Source organism: Malus domestica, chromosome 13 (genome assembly GCF_042453785.1).
Source record: "Malus domestica chromosome 13, GDT2T_hap1".
Taxonomy (NCBI): domain Eukaryota; kingdom Viridiplantae; phylum Streptophyta; class Magnoliopsida; order Rosales; family Rosaceae; genus Malus; species Malus domestica.
Window position 1 is genome coordinate 14,602,388 of NC_091673.1, and position 17,314 is coordinate 14,619,701.

The 17,314-nt window shown below is 38.2% G+C and overlaps 3 protein-coding genes across 3 annotated transcripts; 1 reads left to right on the forward strand and 2 right to left on the reverse strand.

The window, feature by feature from the left end:
* Positions 1-679: 679 nt before the first annotated feature.
* LOC103453051 (uncharacterized) lies at positions 680-7,014 on the forward strand. Its single transcript, XM_008392584.4, has 15 exons — positions 680-1,027; positions 1,113-1,186; positions 1,762-1,843; positions 2,103-2,206; positions 2,837-2,963; positions 3,343-3,437; positions 4,007-4,130; positions 4,345-4,425; positions 4,550-4,648; positions 5,004-5,162; positions 5,266-5,326; positions 5,416-5,489; positions 5,628-5,672; positions 5,978-6,148; positions 6,245-7,014. Exons 2-15 carry the CDS (start codon positions 1,149-1,151, stop codon positions 6,749-6,751), a joined length of 1,767 nt encoding a protein of 588 aa, XP_008390806.3. The 5' UTR covers positions 680-1,027; positions 1,113-1,148; the 3' UTR covers positions 6,752-7,014.
* A 170-nt stretch (positions 7,015-7,184) lies between these two features.
* Positions 7,185-10,406, reverse strand: LOC103453052 (uncharacterized). The gene is made up of 2 exons (XM_008392585.4): positions 7,967-10,406; positions 7,185-7,769 (listed from the first exon to the last, which is right to left on the reverse strand). The coding sequence occupies exons 1-2, from the start codon at positions 10,061-10,063 to the stop codon at positions 7,329-7,331; spliced, it is 2,538 nt and encodes an 845-aa protein (XP_008390807.3). The 5' UTR covers positions 10,064-10,406; the 3' UTR covers positions 7,185-7,328.
* Positions 10,407-13,840: 3,434 nt separating this feature from the next.
* Positions 13,841-15,093, reverse strand: LOC103453053 (guanylate kinase 2, chloroplastic/mitochondrial-like). The gene has a single exon (XM_008392586.4). It carries the CDS (start codon positions 15,004-15,006, stop codon positions 14,125-14,127), a length of 882 nt encoding a protein of 293 aa, XP_008390808.3. The 5' UTR covers positions 15,007-15,093; the 3' UTR covers positions 13,841-14,124.
* Between the last annotated feature and the right edge of the window lie 2,221 nt (positions 15,094-17,314).

Here is a 17,314-nt window from a genome sequence, read left to right on the forward strand (position 1 = left end):
CCTTCTGCCGATCTATTATTTGATAATTGGATTGCATATAAGATTGTATCGTTCCTTCTCAGTCCGAATATATATGAATTCACATGCACAACTATTTGGCGTTCTATCATGGTCAAAGCCAAATTTGTGAACACATTGCATTTTATTATATCAGTTGTTCTTCTAGGTTGCACCTGCAAAGTAAAAAAAAAGTATTGCTGGCTTTAAACTGACCAGTTTCCTTTTCCTTTTTCCAATTCTAAAATTTATCTCATCATAGAATCAAGCAAATTAAAGATCTGCAGAACGAGGATGAAAAATAATATTTTTCCATGTATTGTGCTTTTAGTAGATAGGATCTTGTTTTATAATGAAGGACGTGAGTGACTTTGAGAGCTTGAAGAAAAGCAATCTTAGAATACAAGTCTAAATTAACTTGGGGTGTATTTAGAAATTTTTTAGGCCTAAATAGTCATTTTATATTAGGTATATAAGCCACTTAGCAATAAACTTTTGTGTGGAGTGTATTCAACAATAAGTGGAGTGTTAATAAAAAAATAAACAAAATAATATTATAAGTAGGAAACCACTATCTCTCATTTGTATTAAAATAAATACAGTTAATTAGTTTCTATTAATAATTCATCGCATATATTTCAATACATTTTTATTGAATATAAAATACATTTGCACTGAAAACCCGACCCTTTTACCCGGTTCCAGCTCTGAAATGGAGACGTATGCGTAACACGTGCGAGGAGCGAGGGAGGTTAGAGAAAAGAAAAGAAGAAGAGCCAGAGAGGCAAAGAGAGAGACATGCGTCGGGACTCGGAAGGAAAGAACAACAGCAATCAAATTAATTAAATAATAATAATTAATACTTAAATAAATACGTATTTTTTGTTCTTCTTGTTTGCAAGGAAGCAAACACAAAATTCTTCTCATATTTCCACCCCAACAGCACCGGGCGGGTCCTTTCTTCTTCTTGTTTTCTTATTGGTCTCTGCAACTCCTGATCACCCATCAAGTTCAATTTTTGTTTCTTCAGGTATTATTTTTTGTAATTTAATTTGTTTTTTTTGTAATATTTATTGTATTTTTTGCTGAAAGAAGTAAAATCTGTGGAAGAACAGCTAACAGCTCGGAGAGGGAGATCGTTTTTTGAAACCATGGAACAGCTAGTCAACTTTATTATTCGGCCTCCCAGGTGAACAATTACCCTTTAGCCCTCAGTTTACTCTGTAGCTCTTAGATTTTGTATTTTTTGGATTTTGGGATTAGATTTTGTGATGGGTTTTTGTTTTTACTGTGTTTGGTTGCTGAGAAAGATGGATTTGGAGATGAAAGTTTGAATCTTTAGTTGCTTTCCTGTTTGGGTTCTCAAGGAAAAAGAAACCCTTTTGCTGAATTAGCCCAATTCAACTATTTGTTTATTTAGAATTCATAATTTTCTACTATTTCCTCTTTTTTAGTAGAAAGAAATAGAGTATGAAAGCATATGATTTGAAATTTGATTTGATTAGCGTATTTTTTTATGGTAGAGGTGGAGTTGAACCTTGTTTCTGTTTTTCTTCTCCTTCCTCGTATGTTGGAAAGCAAGATCATTTTGTGTAATTTCGGTATTTCTCTGTCCCATATTTGTTCTGGTGTTAATTTAAGATTTTGTGAAGTTTATTTGTTGAACATGATACTTTGAGTGATTTCTTTGCCTTTCAGAATTAGAAACCGAAATGATTTGTAACTGTTTGAAGAATATATGAGTTTACGGGTGTTTGGTTTCAGGGCTGAGTACGACCCACAAAATGATTTGTTGGATCAAGAGTTCATACTGAAAGGGAAATGGTACCAAAGAAAAGATGTGGAGGTAAGCTTTCCATATTCTGTATGTCCACGGAAGGTAGATTAAGTATTTTATTTCAGTTTCTGAACTTACAAGTGTTCGTCCTGTTGGAGGGCGTAAAAACCTTTTGGATATGCAACCCTTGTGATTGTTTGTCTCAGAATTTTTTTATCTTGCACATTATTTTCTGAATGATATTCACTTTCTGCCTGCTTATGACTTGAGAATTCCTGTGGTTGTCACTTGTCACCTTTTGATATAATGGTGTTTGAAAATCCTGCAGTTGAAAAATAGTCGGGGAGATGTCCTGAAGTGTAGCCATTACACGCCCATTGTTAGTCCAGAAGAAAAGCCTTTGCCTTGTGTAATATACTGTCATGGAAACAGGTATGAAAATTTATGCTTAGTTTGAGTTTCATTGTTTATTTCATGGGCGTTTCATCCAGTGTTTACAGCCTTTCTGACATTTCAGAACTTGGAAGATTGTGATTTTACTGCTAAAATATGGATTTCATGTAGTAACTAGTAACGAAACAATTCTAAATGCCCTTAATCTTCACCAAGAAAATGAGGTTGCTCGACAAATACTGAAGGTCATAGTTACCTCTGGTTTCACATTCTTTTTAACCCTAGGATATGCAAGCGATGTTTATCCGTAATGGTCACTTTGATTTAGAATTTCATATTAATATAGCCTGGAAGAGTACATCCAGTCACAATCTTATACCAGTAATGATTCACTGTAGAAGAATATAATACAAAATTATGTTATTCTCTTGAGGTTTACGTACAAAAGAGAAAACCTAGTTGTCTTTACATGGGCTCTGGGATTCAATGGTCCTCAGCAACCCTACTGATATTATTTGCACATATCACACGTGTGAAGCATACTTCATAGCTATGTCATCACTCATGTGTATGCTTGTTATGTCCCTCAGATCTAAATGATATTTTATGCCTTTTTATTTTTCCTCCATAGAATATAACGTGACTGACTGCAGCATATTGTGTTGACAGTGGGTGCAGGGCTGATGCCAGTGAAGCAGCCATTATTTTGCTTCCATCAAATATTACAGTTTTCACTCTTGATTTCTCCGGGTCCGGAATCTCCGGAGGAGATCATGTGACTTTAGGGTGGAATGAAGTAAGTACTCAATAACTATTTGTAACAGATTCATCATAACGACCGGAGCACAACAACGTGGAATGGGTTTCTTCCACGTTATTTCTATATTGTATGACGACTACTGTTGACTTAAAGAATTTGTAAGTTGAAATGGAAGGTGTAATAATGAGCCCACATAGAAGAGAGACTAATTTAAGAATTGGTCCATTGAGTATCCAAAATTGTAGTTAATATATCGTTGAGGGTGCTCCATACGTTTTCTTGGTTTGTCAAAACCGTCTTTGTGAAGATGAATGCTAACTTCTTTATGAAATTTTCTGTGTTTCTCCTTATTTATGCATGTAGTTACCATTCTGAATCAAGGGAATTGGCACCTGACTTTCTAACTATTTTTCAGAAGGACGACCTGAAGACTGTGGTTGATTATTTGCGAGCAGATGGAAATGTATCTTTGATTGGTTTGTGGGGCCGTTCAATGGGTGCTGTTACTAGGTTTTGCTCATTCACTTATTGCTTAATTGTAAACGTGCATATATGAATGTAGATGTAGGAGATCTTTCAGTTAATTGTATTGAAGGTTGAATAAATTTTGAAACACAAAAAAGGCGTATCGATGTTTCTGGAAGATTTTTATGGCCAGTAATTAGTTCATCATTTCTTCTGGTTCTTGGTATGGTGGCTAGAGTTATGACCATTTCATGAGCTCGTAACTTGATGGCTGCAAAGCCTCACATGGCACCTGTGGTTTTGAAACTATCTAATCAATCTGTACTTTTGCTTGTATTATATGTAATATTCCCCTAAGTGTTTGCATGTGGCCATTGTCCTCCTCAACTGATTGTATAATAAAATACGGGTAACATTGACGACCATAATAACAACAATTGAAGAGTCCATTAGGTTAAACAACAAGTGAAGAGATTATGGTGTGCAAGGTGGTGATAAGATATTTTAGTAAATGAACCATATGAAACCAGATGTACGCTCTGCATCAATACTTGGATCTTTGTTATTACTTGAGGGTTAGCGTATCTGCTTTTAACCATATACATATTTGGCAGTCTTTTGTATGGAGCTGAGGATCCTTCAATAGCAGGAATGGTTCTTGACAGTCCATTCTCTGATTTGGTTGATTTGATGATGGAATTGGTGGACACTTACAAAATTCGTTTGCCTAAGTTCACTGTAAGTAGATCCTATGTCTAATTGTCTGGGATGTTGCAACTGAATTTTGGTGCATATTGGGGAATAGATTGCTTTTAATTAAAGCCTTTCTGATGGTCGCTATCAGTTCTCGCCTATATTGGGCAATGAAGTTTTGTTGTTTATCAGTTGTAGCCGCATACTGAGTCATGACTGTTATAACCTCTGACCTTGACCTTTTTTTTTGCTTACTTAGGTGAAGTTTGCAATCCAATACATGCGGAGAGCTATCCAGAAAAAGGCAAAATTTGACATAATGAACCTGAACACCATTAAGGTACCTTATCTATGAATGTTTTTGAATCTAGGACAAAACACATTGGAATAGAAAACACAAATTTATGTTCTTTGTCACGATATTTCATTCTCTTAATTTCTGGTTGACTATATTTTTTTATTAGGTGGCAAGCTCTTGCTTTGTTCCAGCTTTGTTTGGGCATGCCATTGATGATGATTTCATACAACCCCATCATTCAGATCGTATATTTGAGGCGTATATGGTAAATATCCATAATGTGATTACTATAATTTTGGCATGATATACATTCTGGCATGCATCTTATGGGTGAATCTGTGTCTCGTACAATGTTTGGGTGCGTGTAGTGTCTCACACAGTGTTTACATGGAGTTGAAACAAATTAGAACTCTCAATTTTCTGTGACGTCTAATGAGTTTGGTATCATTACACAAACCAGCTAGCACTTAGTCTAGTGGTATTTCATATCCAATTGTAGAAGAGCTCCCAAGTTAGATTCTCCTCCCCAATAATAAAAGGAGATGCCTCCTGCTTCTACTCTCCCTTGGTTTTCATCATTCTGTCTTCCAAATATCCTTATGTAAATGAGAACTTTGCAGGGAGACAAAAACATCATCAAATTTGAGGGAGATCACAATTCTCCACGACCTCAATTCTACTTTGATTCTATAAACATCTTTTTCCACAATGTTTTGCAACCCCCGGAGGATGAGGTTGTGGAAACATTTTTTGACACTTTACACGAGACCTTTGGTAAGGTAAAAAAAACTGTGATTCATTTGGCTGTAAGTTTCTATTGTATAAGAATTGCTAGATTTAGCGTTCACAGCCCTTCTCAAATGTTGACTGCTGTACCTGCAGGGTAGTTGGAGAAGTGTGCACACAGCTGATTATGATCACGGATGTTCAACTGCTGCTACAGGTGATTAAAGTGCCTTATTTTCTCTTTAACTTCTCAAGTGCACAGGCTCTTTATTTGGCTAATCTCCTATTGATTACTTTTACCTGCAGAAGCACCACCTAGCAGCGGCCAACAGGATGCCATTAGACAACTCCGTTCAAGAAGACCCATGAGTCGGATGGAGGTTAGTAATTAGTTCATTCTTAATTTGTTTGCACAAATGAAAAACGATCCAGAATAAAGCATTTTGAATGATGTTTACTGTTCTGCAGGTGGATTAACTATATTTTTTTTCTTTTTATCTTCTATGATTTTTCCTCAGGTTCCTTCTGGCATTTCATCTACCGATGGCCAATCCGAATCCAAGGTATTTTGCATTTTCTCTTATGAAACTGCTTCCAAATCCCAAATTTTCTTCCTCGTAATTAACATGATGCAGTAACATGACATATGCCTGGTCACTTGATCAGTATTCTGAAATAATCACTCAAATTAATAAAAAAAAACCTTTGTGCCGCTGTAGCTGATACTTGTGACAGATTGGTACATGTTGTGGCTCACAAATTTTATGGTGCATTGGTGCCAGAGTAGTTCGAAGTCATCATGTCTGGTTCTATCTGTTAACTATAAACATAACAGAGTTAAATGTCTTGATTATATATGGTGGTGCAGGATGGACAAACTGATAATGGCCCATCATCTTCTGATATGATTAGCTTTGAATTTGCTAATGGCAGTCCTTGTGGGCCCCATGTTCCAACCACGATGGACGATGATCAGTATGTAGAATACCAGCTTGATGACCTGGAAGGTTTTCCAAGTGATGTCGATGAGGAAGAAAGGGTGAGTTATATAGTTGATCTAGATGAGTTCTGGATTCAGGACCTTTTTGAATGACTGCTGAATTTGAATTAACGTTTAACTCGTCCAAATTACCAGATGTTAATGGAAGCAGTGATGTTATCACTAAAAGACTTAGAAATGAGAGGCCCTCAGGCAGATGAACAACCGCCCTGGGATACCCCTGATTCTTTAAATTTGTCGCAAAAAGATGACCAGCCTGATGATGCATCTACTGCAGAGAAGCGAGAGCTGTTGGAGACAGAATCTACTTCCACTTCAGTTGGGCACTTGGGATCCTCGAAAACAGAATCTATTTCTACTTCAGTAAGTAAATCCCACGATTCGAGACCTGAAGATCAAACTCCTACAAGGGTTCCAACAACAGAACCTGCATCACAAACGCCTCTATCCATAATGGATGGGAGCGCTGGGGCATCTAGCCAAAGCGATACATCAGAAAGCATCCAAAGAACATCAGATGGTGACTTGTCAGCCAAAACGACAGCCACAGTAACGGTGGTAAAAAATCCTGCAAGCAATGTCATGGATGGTTTGATACGGCGTTGGGATTTTAACTTCTTTAGAAACAACCACAGTCGATAGATGACTCTTTTCCTTATTTTTTTTCGTTTTGTCCGTAGACAATATGATTGCATTTGTTTGTAACTAAAATATCAGGGTTCATGATTTGTAAAATGCTCGTCTGGAAAAGGAAAACCCGAACCGGAAAACGGAAAAGAAAAGAAAGATTGCTGTGAAAATTGTATTGATTTTAGTTGTAACATAAAAAAAAAGGTTTCTTCTGGTTCTGGGTTCTTATTCAGTGTCCACAACACAAATGAATATATTGTTTTGTTTTTCTCGGTGTTCTGATGTGCAAATTATCGGTCAATATCTTCCTTTCACATGTACCACGTATAATTTTGAACAAGTTATGGTTGGTGAACGGACTCAGGACTTCAGGTGTAAGGGTGAATGCTATTGATAATGTCGTGACAAAAGGCAACAACTTCCTCCGGTTAAGTAGAAATTTGAATGGTGATAATTTGTGTATCGTGTTTACGGTTTAATTTACAGTACAAGAACTTTCTCCAAAAAATTAACGGAGTTCAAATATGTGTTTAAGTGAATTTGATGAATTTAAGGGCAAACATAAGTAATGAATTTGATGAATACTGCATTATGCTGCATCATTTGACCCTTCAGCTAGCAACCCCAAGGCAGTCTCTACCAGCGAATGGATCGTCGTGCTGTGCCGGCTTATTCCTACGGTACCAGAGAAAATGTTGAAGCTTTCGAGTTCTGCGGTTGTCTCTAGCACAAAATCCAGCTCCTTTTCCATCCCCAAATCCCTGAAAACTCGGACGTTTTCCGGTTTGTCTCTCATCATACAAATTGCCAGCTCTATGGAAAACCTCCTTATTCTTGGAACTTTGATCGGTGGATGCCTGTACTTCTTCAGAATCTGGACTATTTCATTTGCCACTTCTCCCTCAGTGATTCCGGCTTTCTTAAACATGAGGTTTGATTCTTCGGGAGACAAGAATGTAAGAACCGGTGCTGCTAGTCCTACCATTGCTTCCTGCAGTTTGTGTTCGTCTGAAGTGATTGCTCGAAGCACCTGCAATCGAAGCCAAATGCATAAGAAATGAGTCTCTAGTGCAGAAAAAAAACCTACAGCGACTCTAGTCACATGTTATAGTTGATTTGTCAAACATATATATATCAGATTCTTTGGCAAGAAAACATTACTCGTACTTAACATATGTTAATGCCGAATAAAAGTAGAGGTAGGTAATGTGGCAAGGAAGAACTTACTGTAGGTGCTGCATTTGTAATTCCCTTCAGCTGGTGGAAACAGTTTGAGCCGTTGTAGGTGCACAGATTCCTAAGAATCCTAGCAGCATTTACACGAAGCAATTGAACCTCAAGAGCTTCAACGAGGTTTTCCAGTACTCCCAATTTTAATATCCGCAGACAATTATTCTTGCTCTCCAACACCAGCATAGCCAGCGCTTCTCCAGCTTTGGTCCTCACCTGTTTATTATTCTCCAGCATTCCCTTGTTGAAGAAAATGCTGAACAACTCCTTAAGAACTCCACCTGTTCCACCTACTCTCTCAGTTGCATCTGCTTCCAGCGCCAAACTCGTTAAGATTTCAATTCCCAATTGTTGCAGCATTGGATGCTTCTCTCCATATCTCAAAATATCTCTAATATTGCTGATTGTGAAAACTATCTCCGAAAGATTTCTCCTTAGGTTCTTTCCTGTGTTTCCGGTTGTGCTTGCAAGCCTCTTCACCAACTGGAGTGATCGTTTCAGCGTCAGTATTTGATCGTGTGGCATATCAGTCACTTCTTTTAGAAGCCTCTCGTCAGCATGCGTAAAGTCTATGATCTTGGGCAGGAGGCCTCTTGTGTTTCCAATCTTCCCACAGTTGTCGTGAACACGCGCAAGTTTCTTCAAAATAAGTAATCCCAAATGGTTGAATGTCAAGAATCCGTAGTTTGGGTGGTCAGAAATGATCCTGTTTTCACTGATCTCGTCAGCTGCACCACTTGAGCTCCTGCAGGTTTGGAGCAGAGATGAGATTGATTCCATTGCGCCGGGAACTCCAGCTACCCGAATGGAGTTCTGATTTTTGCCAGCGAGTTTTGACAAAATCTGTGCTGCTGACCTTCTGATCTCCTCCTCCTCTTGATCTGTCCAATTCAAAATCTCAACCAATCTTTCAATCACAGCAATATTTAGACCGATCTTCTGCAATGTATCATCTGAATACCGATGGTTCATTGAAAACTGTCGAAGAATTCTCGCTCCAATGAGCTTCTCATCAGGGGAATTCGAACCCAACAAGTCTATTCCAAAAGTAACCATATCCATCTTCAAGCCATCAAAAATGCTTCCATCAACACACCTCGAATACGCATCATAAAAAAACCTCCTAACCGAAACCAACCCCGAAGGCCCCAAATCACACTCCTCGTTCACCTCCTCCAACAATTTACAATAGCTTATCATAATCTCACCGTAAGCTTTCTCCATAAGAAACAACAGAGCTTCTGCCAATGCTAACGAATAAAATATAATAAGAGCAGACTGCCTGTTCCTCTTGTCAGTGTCCCCCTTTGCGACCTCTCCATAGTTGTGCTTCACGAGCTTCACCAGCGAAAGAGCCACGCATGATGAGGCGGACAGGAGCTGGAGCCAGTAGAGCAGCTTACTTATATGCTTTGCGCGAAAAATCCATTGCGCGTAAGGCAGGAGAGGGACTTCCGAGCTAGTCCAAGTCCGGACTATCTTCCTCTGAAGATCAGAGTTTCGCGACGACTCTGAACTTCCATTAGTCCTCGTAATGTCTCTGCTGCGTTGACTTTGTTTCCTGACTGCAAGTTTCTGCACAGGCCTGAAAAATGCTCTGATGCTGTGGATCACGGCACTTGAGCTGATTCGCAGTTCACGAAAGCTGTTGATACCAGCATCGGTTATGGACCACGTGGCCTGGTGCTGCCACTCCAGCTCATGGCTCCTGCTGAAAATTCTTGTCCCTTCTATCAGCAAAATGATCGTGATGAACCAGAAGTCGGTCTTGTCTAATACAATGGCGAAACCGCCTAGCAGAACCACCGTTGCCCAGATGAAACCGAGGGTTCCTAGGCCGGTTGCTGTCTTTTCGAGCACTGCTAGACGGAGCGCGAAAAGGGTCAGCTTTTTCTCTGGTGCTGGGACTGGCTGTGCAGTTGGAGGACCAACGGAAGCTGTAGCGCTGCTGTCTGTCTTCTCAATGCTGTTCTGAGGCTCGAACACTGTGTTGATCGTGGTGCTGCTTGTTTCGTTGAGGCGGGGATGAAGAAGCTCGTCAATCTGCAAATGAATGCTTCCTTCACCTTCTCCTGAGTTATTATGCTCAACCATGTTGCTCTCTCTCTCTCTCTCTCCCTCTCTCTCTCTAGTTTTTCAAACGTAGAAGATTAGGCGAGATTAGCTCCTCTAGATGGCGGAAACACTCGTGGCCCTCAATTCCGATTCTCCTCCTCTCCCGGTCTCGATTTTCGATCAAATATGATTGTATTGCAGAAGTAGATGATAGAATTGAAGCCGTAGAAAAGGATGAGGGGATGGATTTATAAACAAGGATGGCGGAAAATGAGCTTGGGGAGCACGTTTAATCTGTGGAAATGGAGAGGAAAGAGTGAACGTCATATTTTGCTTTTGTAATTTTCCTCCTTATTTAACTCCTAAGTTTGTATGTTTTGTTGGAAATTCAGTTTTTGCTCTTCTTCCCTTAGATTCAACGTCTCTTTCTTGCTTCCACTAATTAGTTTATTGATTAGCGTCGTAGTCAAATTGGTTAGAGTAGTATTTTTTTTTATGCGGGATCCATTCTAACAATTCTCTTAATATATGGTGAATTTTCAAGTCTAGTACATGGACAACACAAATTGGGTGTCGTGGAGCACATGTGATCATTGTGCTTCACACACAGGACAATCTGGATTTGATACGATACTAACTACATTGAAATATTTGAGAATTGAAGAGAAAACAAAGAAGAAAAGATGAACCGTGAGTGATAATGTTGAATCTCCTAAGTTGGAGAATAACTTTCATACCATGATGATACTATTGGTATGATGTCTTGTTCCAATCATGAAATATTGGGAAGAGGATCCGCCTTCTCATCAAACAATCTGGACTGCATAAATTAAATTCAACGGTTTCTATTAATTTATTTTTCTGGTCCACCACACACAACCGACGGCACTAATTTTACTTGCACACGAATCAGCGGCCCAAATTACTTGATGAGGAGGTTCCGAACGCTAAGATCCGGAACAGATCCTCTTCCGAAATATTGTGCATAAGTTTTGTATACATGGCATTATATTAGAATAAAGTTGATAAAAGCAACTAATAAACAGAGAAGCCTACCTACTTTCAATAAGCAAAAAGTGCCCTTTATATATAACTTTTCACTTTATCTGAAAGAAAACCAATAAGAAAGAAAGGGTGGAATTTGCATGGTGTTTTTCTCTCAAATTTCCACTTTACCATGTCTCGTAGCCTGGAGACATTGACTTATACTTTTTTGTTTTTTTCTATAGACATTATGTTTCCAAAAAATCGCTTCTGCAAATCACAGTCTGATCCATGTACAAAAACAATTTAGTAAACATAAAAGAAATTTTATGCACGTCAAACAGCTGTAAAAAAGAAGGACCTGAGTATTTTCCTTTTGTTTTGACGATTCTTAGAGATATCCGCATCTGTCTTTTTTTTATATAATAGTAGCTCCTAATCAATAATTTCCTCCTAATCTTCCTCTTATTAGATAAACTTTCCAATGAAATGCTATATTAATATATTATGCCAACTAAGCATCTGATAATGGTTAGGATATGAGGACATAATGTTTTTAAACTAACCAAAATTTGAGTCATATTAATTAATTTAAAACTCCAGAGCATTTGCTCTTACATCCGATACTTCTCGTGTTCAAATCTCCCTTCCTATAGTTTAATATAGATTATGGTATCGTTTATAAAAAAAAAGAAAGAATAATAATTCAAAACTCCATCTAATCATATACATGCATAAGCCAGCATAATTGTTCCTCTAAGATCAATTTATTAAAAAGATAGTGATATATTAAAAAGAATATTCCTCTTATGTGTAGGATTCGCAAATTAGTTGGTCATGGTTTGCAGAAAAAGGTTTTTATTAGTTCTATCTAGACATTCATTTTTACTTTTGATACATTCCTCTTAATTTTCAACTGTCAAATTAAACGAATTAAAGAATAATAACGCTTCTATCTGGATCAAATCTTGCATAAAAGGGTTATAAGTTCATTTGTGTCAAGTTGAAGGCTCAGATGGGTCCCGCTCCCTGCTTTCCTACAAACCCTTTTGAGTTTGAGTGCACGGATCCAATTTCTGTGGAAGAGTGTTTTGGGCAACAGCTAATAAGCCTCAAAGGCCGTGGCTTTTAGTTTTAGTTAATAAAGGTTGCATTTGATCTTTATTGGCTCTAAACTTGGTTCCTTTTAGTTAATTCCACGTACATAGAAAGTCTCGAGCCGAGTGATTTTCGGTTTATTTGGAACACGGCTACGTGATGCTACTAATTCATTAAATCATGTTACATGATTTTCGGTTTATTTGGAACACCTCTACGTAATGATACTACACCACTGTAGTCTGTAGTTGTATTCCTAACCAATCAAATAGTTACAGTACTTGATTGTTTTGGGATGCCGCCACAGCTGTATCTAAGTTTTAGGTAATCTCTCCATAATAGTGGAATGAGTGGTGGAAGCAACATTTTAGAATTGGGTATTGAATGAGTCTGCTGTTTTGGGTAGACTTCGAGTTTAAAGTCATGGGTGTTGAATGAGTCCTATGGATTAGGTTAGATGCTAGAGTAAGACAATTTGGCTGTGCTAGGGAGGAAGGCATATTTTAGACAACTTGATCAAATTCTTCTACCTAAGCCAGGTAATGACCAATCTTCCCGTGGGGCAGCATCGAAAGTTCGAAACTATCAACCAAATCAACTCATCACATAAAATTGAATCTTCAATTCAGACTGACTAATACTATATAGAATAGCAGCAACAGTTGCTGACATACGAAAAAAAAAACAGATAGCGGCATATACCAACGTTCTCAGGCATTTTCAGAACAAACAGAATACAGCAAAAACAAGCAACACTAAGCACTTCAGGTCCCTCTCATATCTAAATTCCAGCTCAAAGTAGAAAACAAAAACTAAAGTGTGCCTCGAAGCTTATTAAGCTATAGGATGGCAAGAGGAAGTCAACGTCAACACACATCAGCGTTTAATCTATACGAATTCAAGACAAACAAAGAGATGACAATGGGGTAGGATTGAATTATGAACTTAACCACTTAAACATCATCATGAAACATAGCAGTCTATACATTGGAAAATATAAAATTAAATGTATGATGCAAAATCTAATTCTGGACTATCGATACATGACCAAGAAAATCCAACCGGTGAGCAGCTTGGGTTATGAATTGGGAAAACTATGTAGCCCATGAGCAGAAATTATATAAAAATAGGAACTTTATGCATGTTTAACAAGCCTAGCTACAACACAACAGATCCATGTCAATGGCCACTAGATTAACTAACAGAATTTGCATAATGGTTCAGTAAATATTTGCAGCCTTCAAGTGACAAACAAAACCAGATAATTCTTTGAACCAGTTGAGCATAAGATGGGGAATACCAGAATAGGCAGGTTGAGCAGACAGGTTCGGCATTTAGACGGCCATAGATGATATCTGATAGCAAGGAGATCAAAACCAGATTTCACTCTAAACATGCCAAAGCTAACATAGATCGGTTTCTCTAATTCACCTGTTTAAATGTCCTGCTAATATACAAAGACAGGACATCTGTAAACGTTTAGCAAAGCCAGCGTGAAGTGAAGCATTTTGGTTCAGTATGGAGCACAATGGTTATCAAAGGGTTGTACAGCAATAAAAGATATCACTTCTTATTGCTTATCTCGTAACGAACTCATTTTACTAAAAGTTTGTGCCATAAACATCTCCAATGAACCCGAATATTTCATAATCAACATACCTTCCACTAATTAGGGCATCAAATTCGATCATATCTAACACCGTGTGCTCAAGGATCATTGGTGTGCATACATGCTTAATAAAGATAACTTCGATAAAGATAATAGCTTGCTTCCAATTTCTTGAACAGCACATTGTGATTCTGTGAACTGCAACTACTTAAAGCAGTTGATTTTCCTAGGTTCTAAAATTCACATTCAAATTGTTACAAAATAAACAACTTCCTATAAACCATTAGAACTTGGATCATAGCGTGCGTTCTGCCACACGCGAAACTAATCCATTCAAATTGAACAATTTATAACTAAAATTAAACTCGTAAAACACAAATTCGACCCGCTACCACATTTACCTCCACAGCTATATCACAGAACTCTTCTGCTGCACCTTAGCTTTCTCCGCGTCGATAATGGACTCCACCAACTTCACCGCATTGTCCAACCTCCCCTCCGCATTCACTACCACATAATCGAAATTCTTAACGTGCTTCACCTCCTCCCTAGCCGTCGCAACCCTCACAAGAAGCGACTCCTTCGTCTCGGTTTTCCGGTCAATCAGCCTCTCCACAAGCTTGGCCTCACTCTCCGCCATCAAAAATATGAAAACAGCCGAGTTCCCAAGAATCTTCCTCAGAGTATGAGCACCCTGGATGTCGACTCTCAAAACGATGTCGTACCCTTTCCCCAATTCATCCCTAATCTGCTGTTTGGGAATCCCCTTGTAGTCTCCATACACCAGCGCGTACTCCAGAAGCTCGTTCCTCTCCACCATTGTCAAAAACTCGTCTTTGCTCACAAAGTAATAATCTTTGCCGTGAACTTCGCCGGGACGCATTGCGCGGGTCGTCGCCGTTACCACGAAATGCAAGTTCTCGTTGGAATCCTTGAGCTTTTTTATGACGGCGTCCTTCCCGACGCCGCTGGGGCCGCTGATGACGATAATTAGGGGGATTGGGCTGGGCCAGAGCGGCTCGGAGCTGAAGGCCGATCCCAGAGAGGACTCCAGAGCGCGGAGGAGCTCGGAGCGGTCGGCTTTTTCGATGTGGGGAATGGGAACCGAACCGGGTCGACGGGCGTCGCCCATTTGGGAGGATAAGGGTCGGGTGTTGGAGGGAAGTGAGAGGGTGGGTTTTGGGTAGGGGCGGTGGAGGGAATTGGGGGATGGTAGGATTTTGGGGCGGAGGAGGAGGAGGGGAGGAGGGGAAGAGCGAGAGAGAGAGGAGGTGAGGAATCTGCGAAACATCGAGAGGGAGAGAGAGAAGGGAGGAAGGTAGATGGGGGTGCACTATATGAGGTTGGGGAAGCAGAGCATGGAATCGAAGCTCTGAGGTTAACGGTTAAAGTAGATATGATCCCTTTTTGGGCTGAGCCTAACCAACACCAACAAGGCTTGGGGCCTTGGGGCCTTGGAAAGGATGGCAGGCGGCGGCACCGTGCAATTTAAGGGTATGTATTGTGTAGAGAAAAGGAAATATACGGAAGATGTCCACTATCACCTGGTGTTTCAATTTAGTAAAATATGAAATTTATTGAAACGATATGCTACGATAGTGTAAATTCATCTATACAAGTTACTCTTGTTATACGAAGTTTAATGGATTTTAATAATGGGAGTTTTAACGAAAAGCCCACGGTACTGTTCACTTTAACGAAAAACCACATTTTTACACTAAAAAGTCAAACCTGCTACTATTCACTTTACCCTTTATTTTGTCCTTATCATTAAAACTCAAAGTTTTCAAGCCCTTTTCATTAGTTTTCCTTTTAATAATTGCAAGTGGCTTGTAGTTAAAGTTGGTTAAGAACATTCGCTTATGCACTCGAGATCTTCTTTTTGAATCTCTCTTCTCGTAAGAGCAAGTCTACTCATTTTAGGAAGGCAAGGGTAAGGGCAAGGCATTGAAATTGTCCTTACTATTCACTATGAACAGTAATTGTCTTTGTGCAAGTCCACTCATTTTGGAAGAGTAAAAACGATTACTAGTACAACTATATTTTCAACCACTCTCATTGCGTCATGTGTCATTATCCATTAATGGCAAAGTAGTTATCAGAGGTAGCATTGAGGGGAAATGAAATGTGCGATCGCACAAGGCCCCAAATCCTCAAAAAAATTTCCATCTAAAATTTATATGTAATAATGCTATATATTAAATAAATAATTGCTTTTATTAGCACTTTAAAATCTCATTATGCATTTCCTTGTAAGTATAAATTTTTTTTTCTTTCTAAATATAAAAATTTGTAGTGTACAATGAGATATTTAAAGTGTTAATAACAACACCCTAAAAACGATTTTTTTTTTCAATTCTATTATATAATAATAATGCTATATATTCAAGTGAAACATTGAAGTTAGAGTTTTTGAAGGTTATATTTGTATTTCTTTTACTTATTATTTAATGACATTTATAAATTTACAATCAGTGAGTCTTAAATTTGTTTTGATTTAAGTTATTGCTTTCTAGCATCAGTACATTGTCTTGCGTTCTTCTTAGCAATAATTATTGCAGTAGGATAATGACTAGGAGGATTTGAAGGGCATTATGACATTAATATTTCCAAGGCTTAGCTTAGGACCCTACTACTCGTCGTATTTAATTTGGTATTGCTGTCGCACAAGACTTCAAGAGTCATGATGATATTACTAAGGAATGTTTTTATCAAAATATTTTTGCTTCTCATTTTAGGCAATTAGCAATAATTTTTTTGTGGACTTCCGAAAATCTGTTTCATGTAGCTTGGCAAGGAAATTTTGATGCATGGGTACTTTTTCTTAAAAACCTATCTTAAGAAGGGGTCCTTTTATAAATTTCACACGTGACCCCTAAAATCTCAAAGACGACCCTGGTTGTTATGCAATGCCTCCATGAACCTCCCTAAAAAGAAAGGTCTGTTGTAGCTTGTAAACATGCTCAACAAAATGTCAAAAACCAATGATTGCTTGAAGGTGTTCGGAAGAGCTACCAAATAATGCCAGTGAGTCCAAGAATTTTCCTACGGATGGGCGACGTGCAAAACTCCCAAGAATTTTAAACCAAAAATACTCATATAAATAATAAATCAAATTATACTTTTTTTATTTTTTTTATAGAGTGAGTTTGATTCCCATCGATTTTCTTTTCCTTGTCAAATTGTGAAATCCCGTCCCCGGAAATTCACTATTCATTACGTATCTTGTAATTTAAATTTGTATTTCACGTTTATGTTATTTTCATTAGTTAATTTTAACTCCGTTAGTTTTAAGAATTAAATTGATTAGTTATTCGGTTTGAATTTTCGTAATTAATCTTTAAAATTCGTTAACCTTTCGAAGTCACAATTAGTGTTTTCAAATAGATCTTGAAACCACGAGTCGTAGGCGAAAGCCATTTGTGAGTCTGGGTTATAGCGGTATAGCTGCAGACGTTTGAATTGTTATTTAAATTACGTTTGAATTGTTATTTAAATTTTAGTTTATAAATTAAGTAAACTCCCACTAGGTGGGAATTACTTTAGTCTAAAGAAGGCTTTTCAATTGCACTGTACAAATGAATAGTCTTTGGAGCTGA

Coding starts and splice junctions, on each gene's coding strand:
- LOC103453051 (XM_008392584.4), top strand. CDS start 1,149: ATGGAACAGCTAGTCAACTTTATTATTCGGCCTCCCAG. Junction 1,844..2,102: donor ACCAAAGAAAAGATGTGGAG/GTAAGCTTTCCA, acceptor AAAATCCTGCAG/TTGAAAAATAGTCGGGGAGA. Junction 2,964..3,342: donor TGACTTTAGGGTGGAATGAA/GTAAGTACTCAA, acceptor ACTATTTTTCAG/AAGGACGACCTGAAGACTGT.
- LOC103453052 (XM_008392585.4), bottom strand. CDS start 10,063: ATGGTTGAGCATAATAACTCAGGAGAAGGTGAAGGAAGCATTCATTTG. Junction 7,770..7,966: donor TTACAAATGCAGCACCTACA/GTAAGTTCTTCC, acceptor CTTCGATTGCAG/GTGCTTCGAGCAATCACTTC.
- LOC103453053 (XM_008392586.4), bottom strand. CDS start 15,006: ATGTTTCGCAGATTCCTCACCTCCTCTCTCTCTCGCTCTTCCCCTCCT.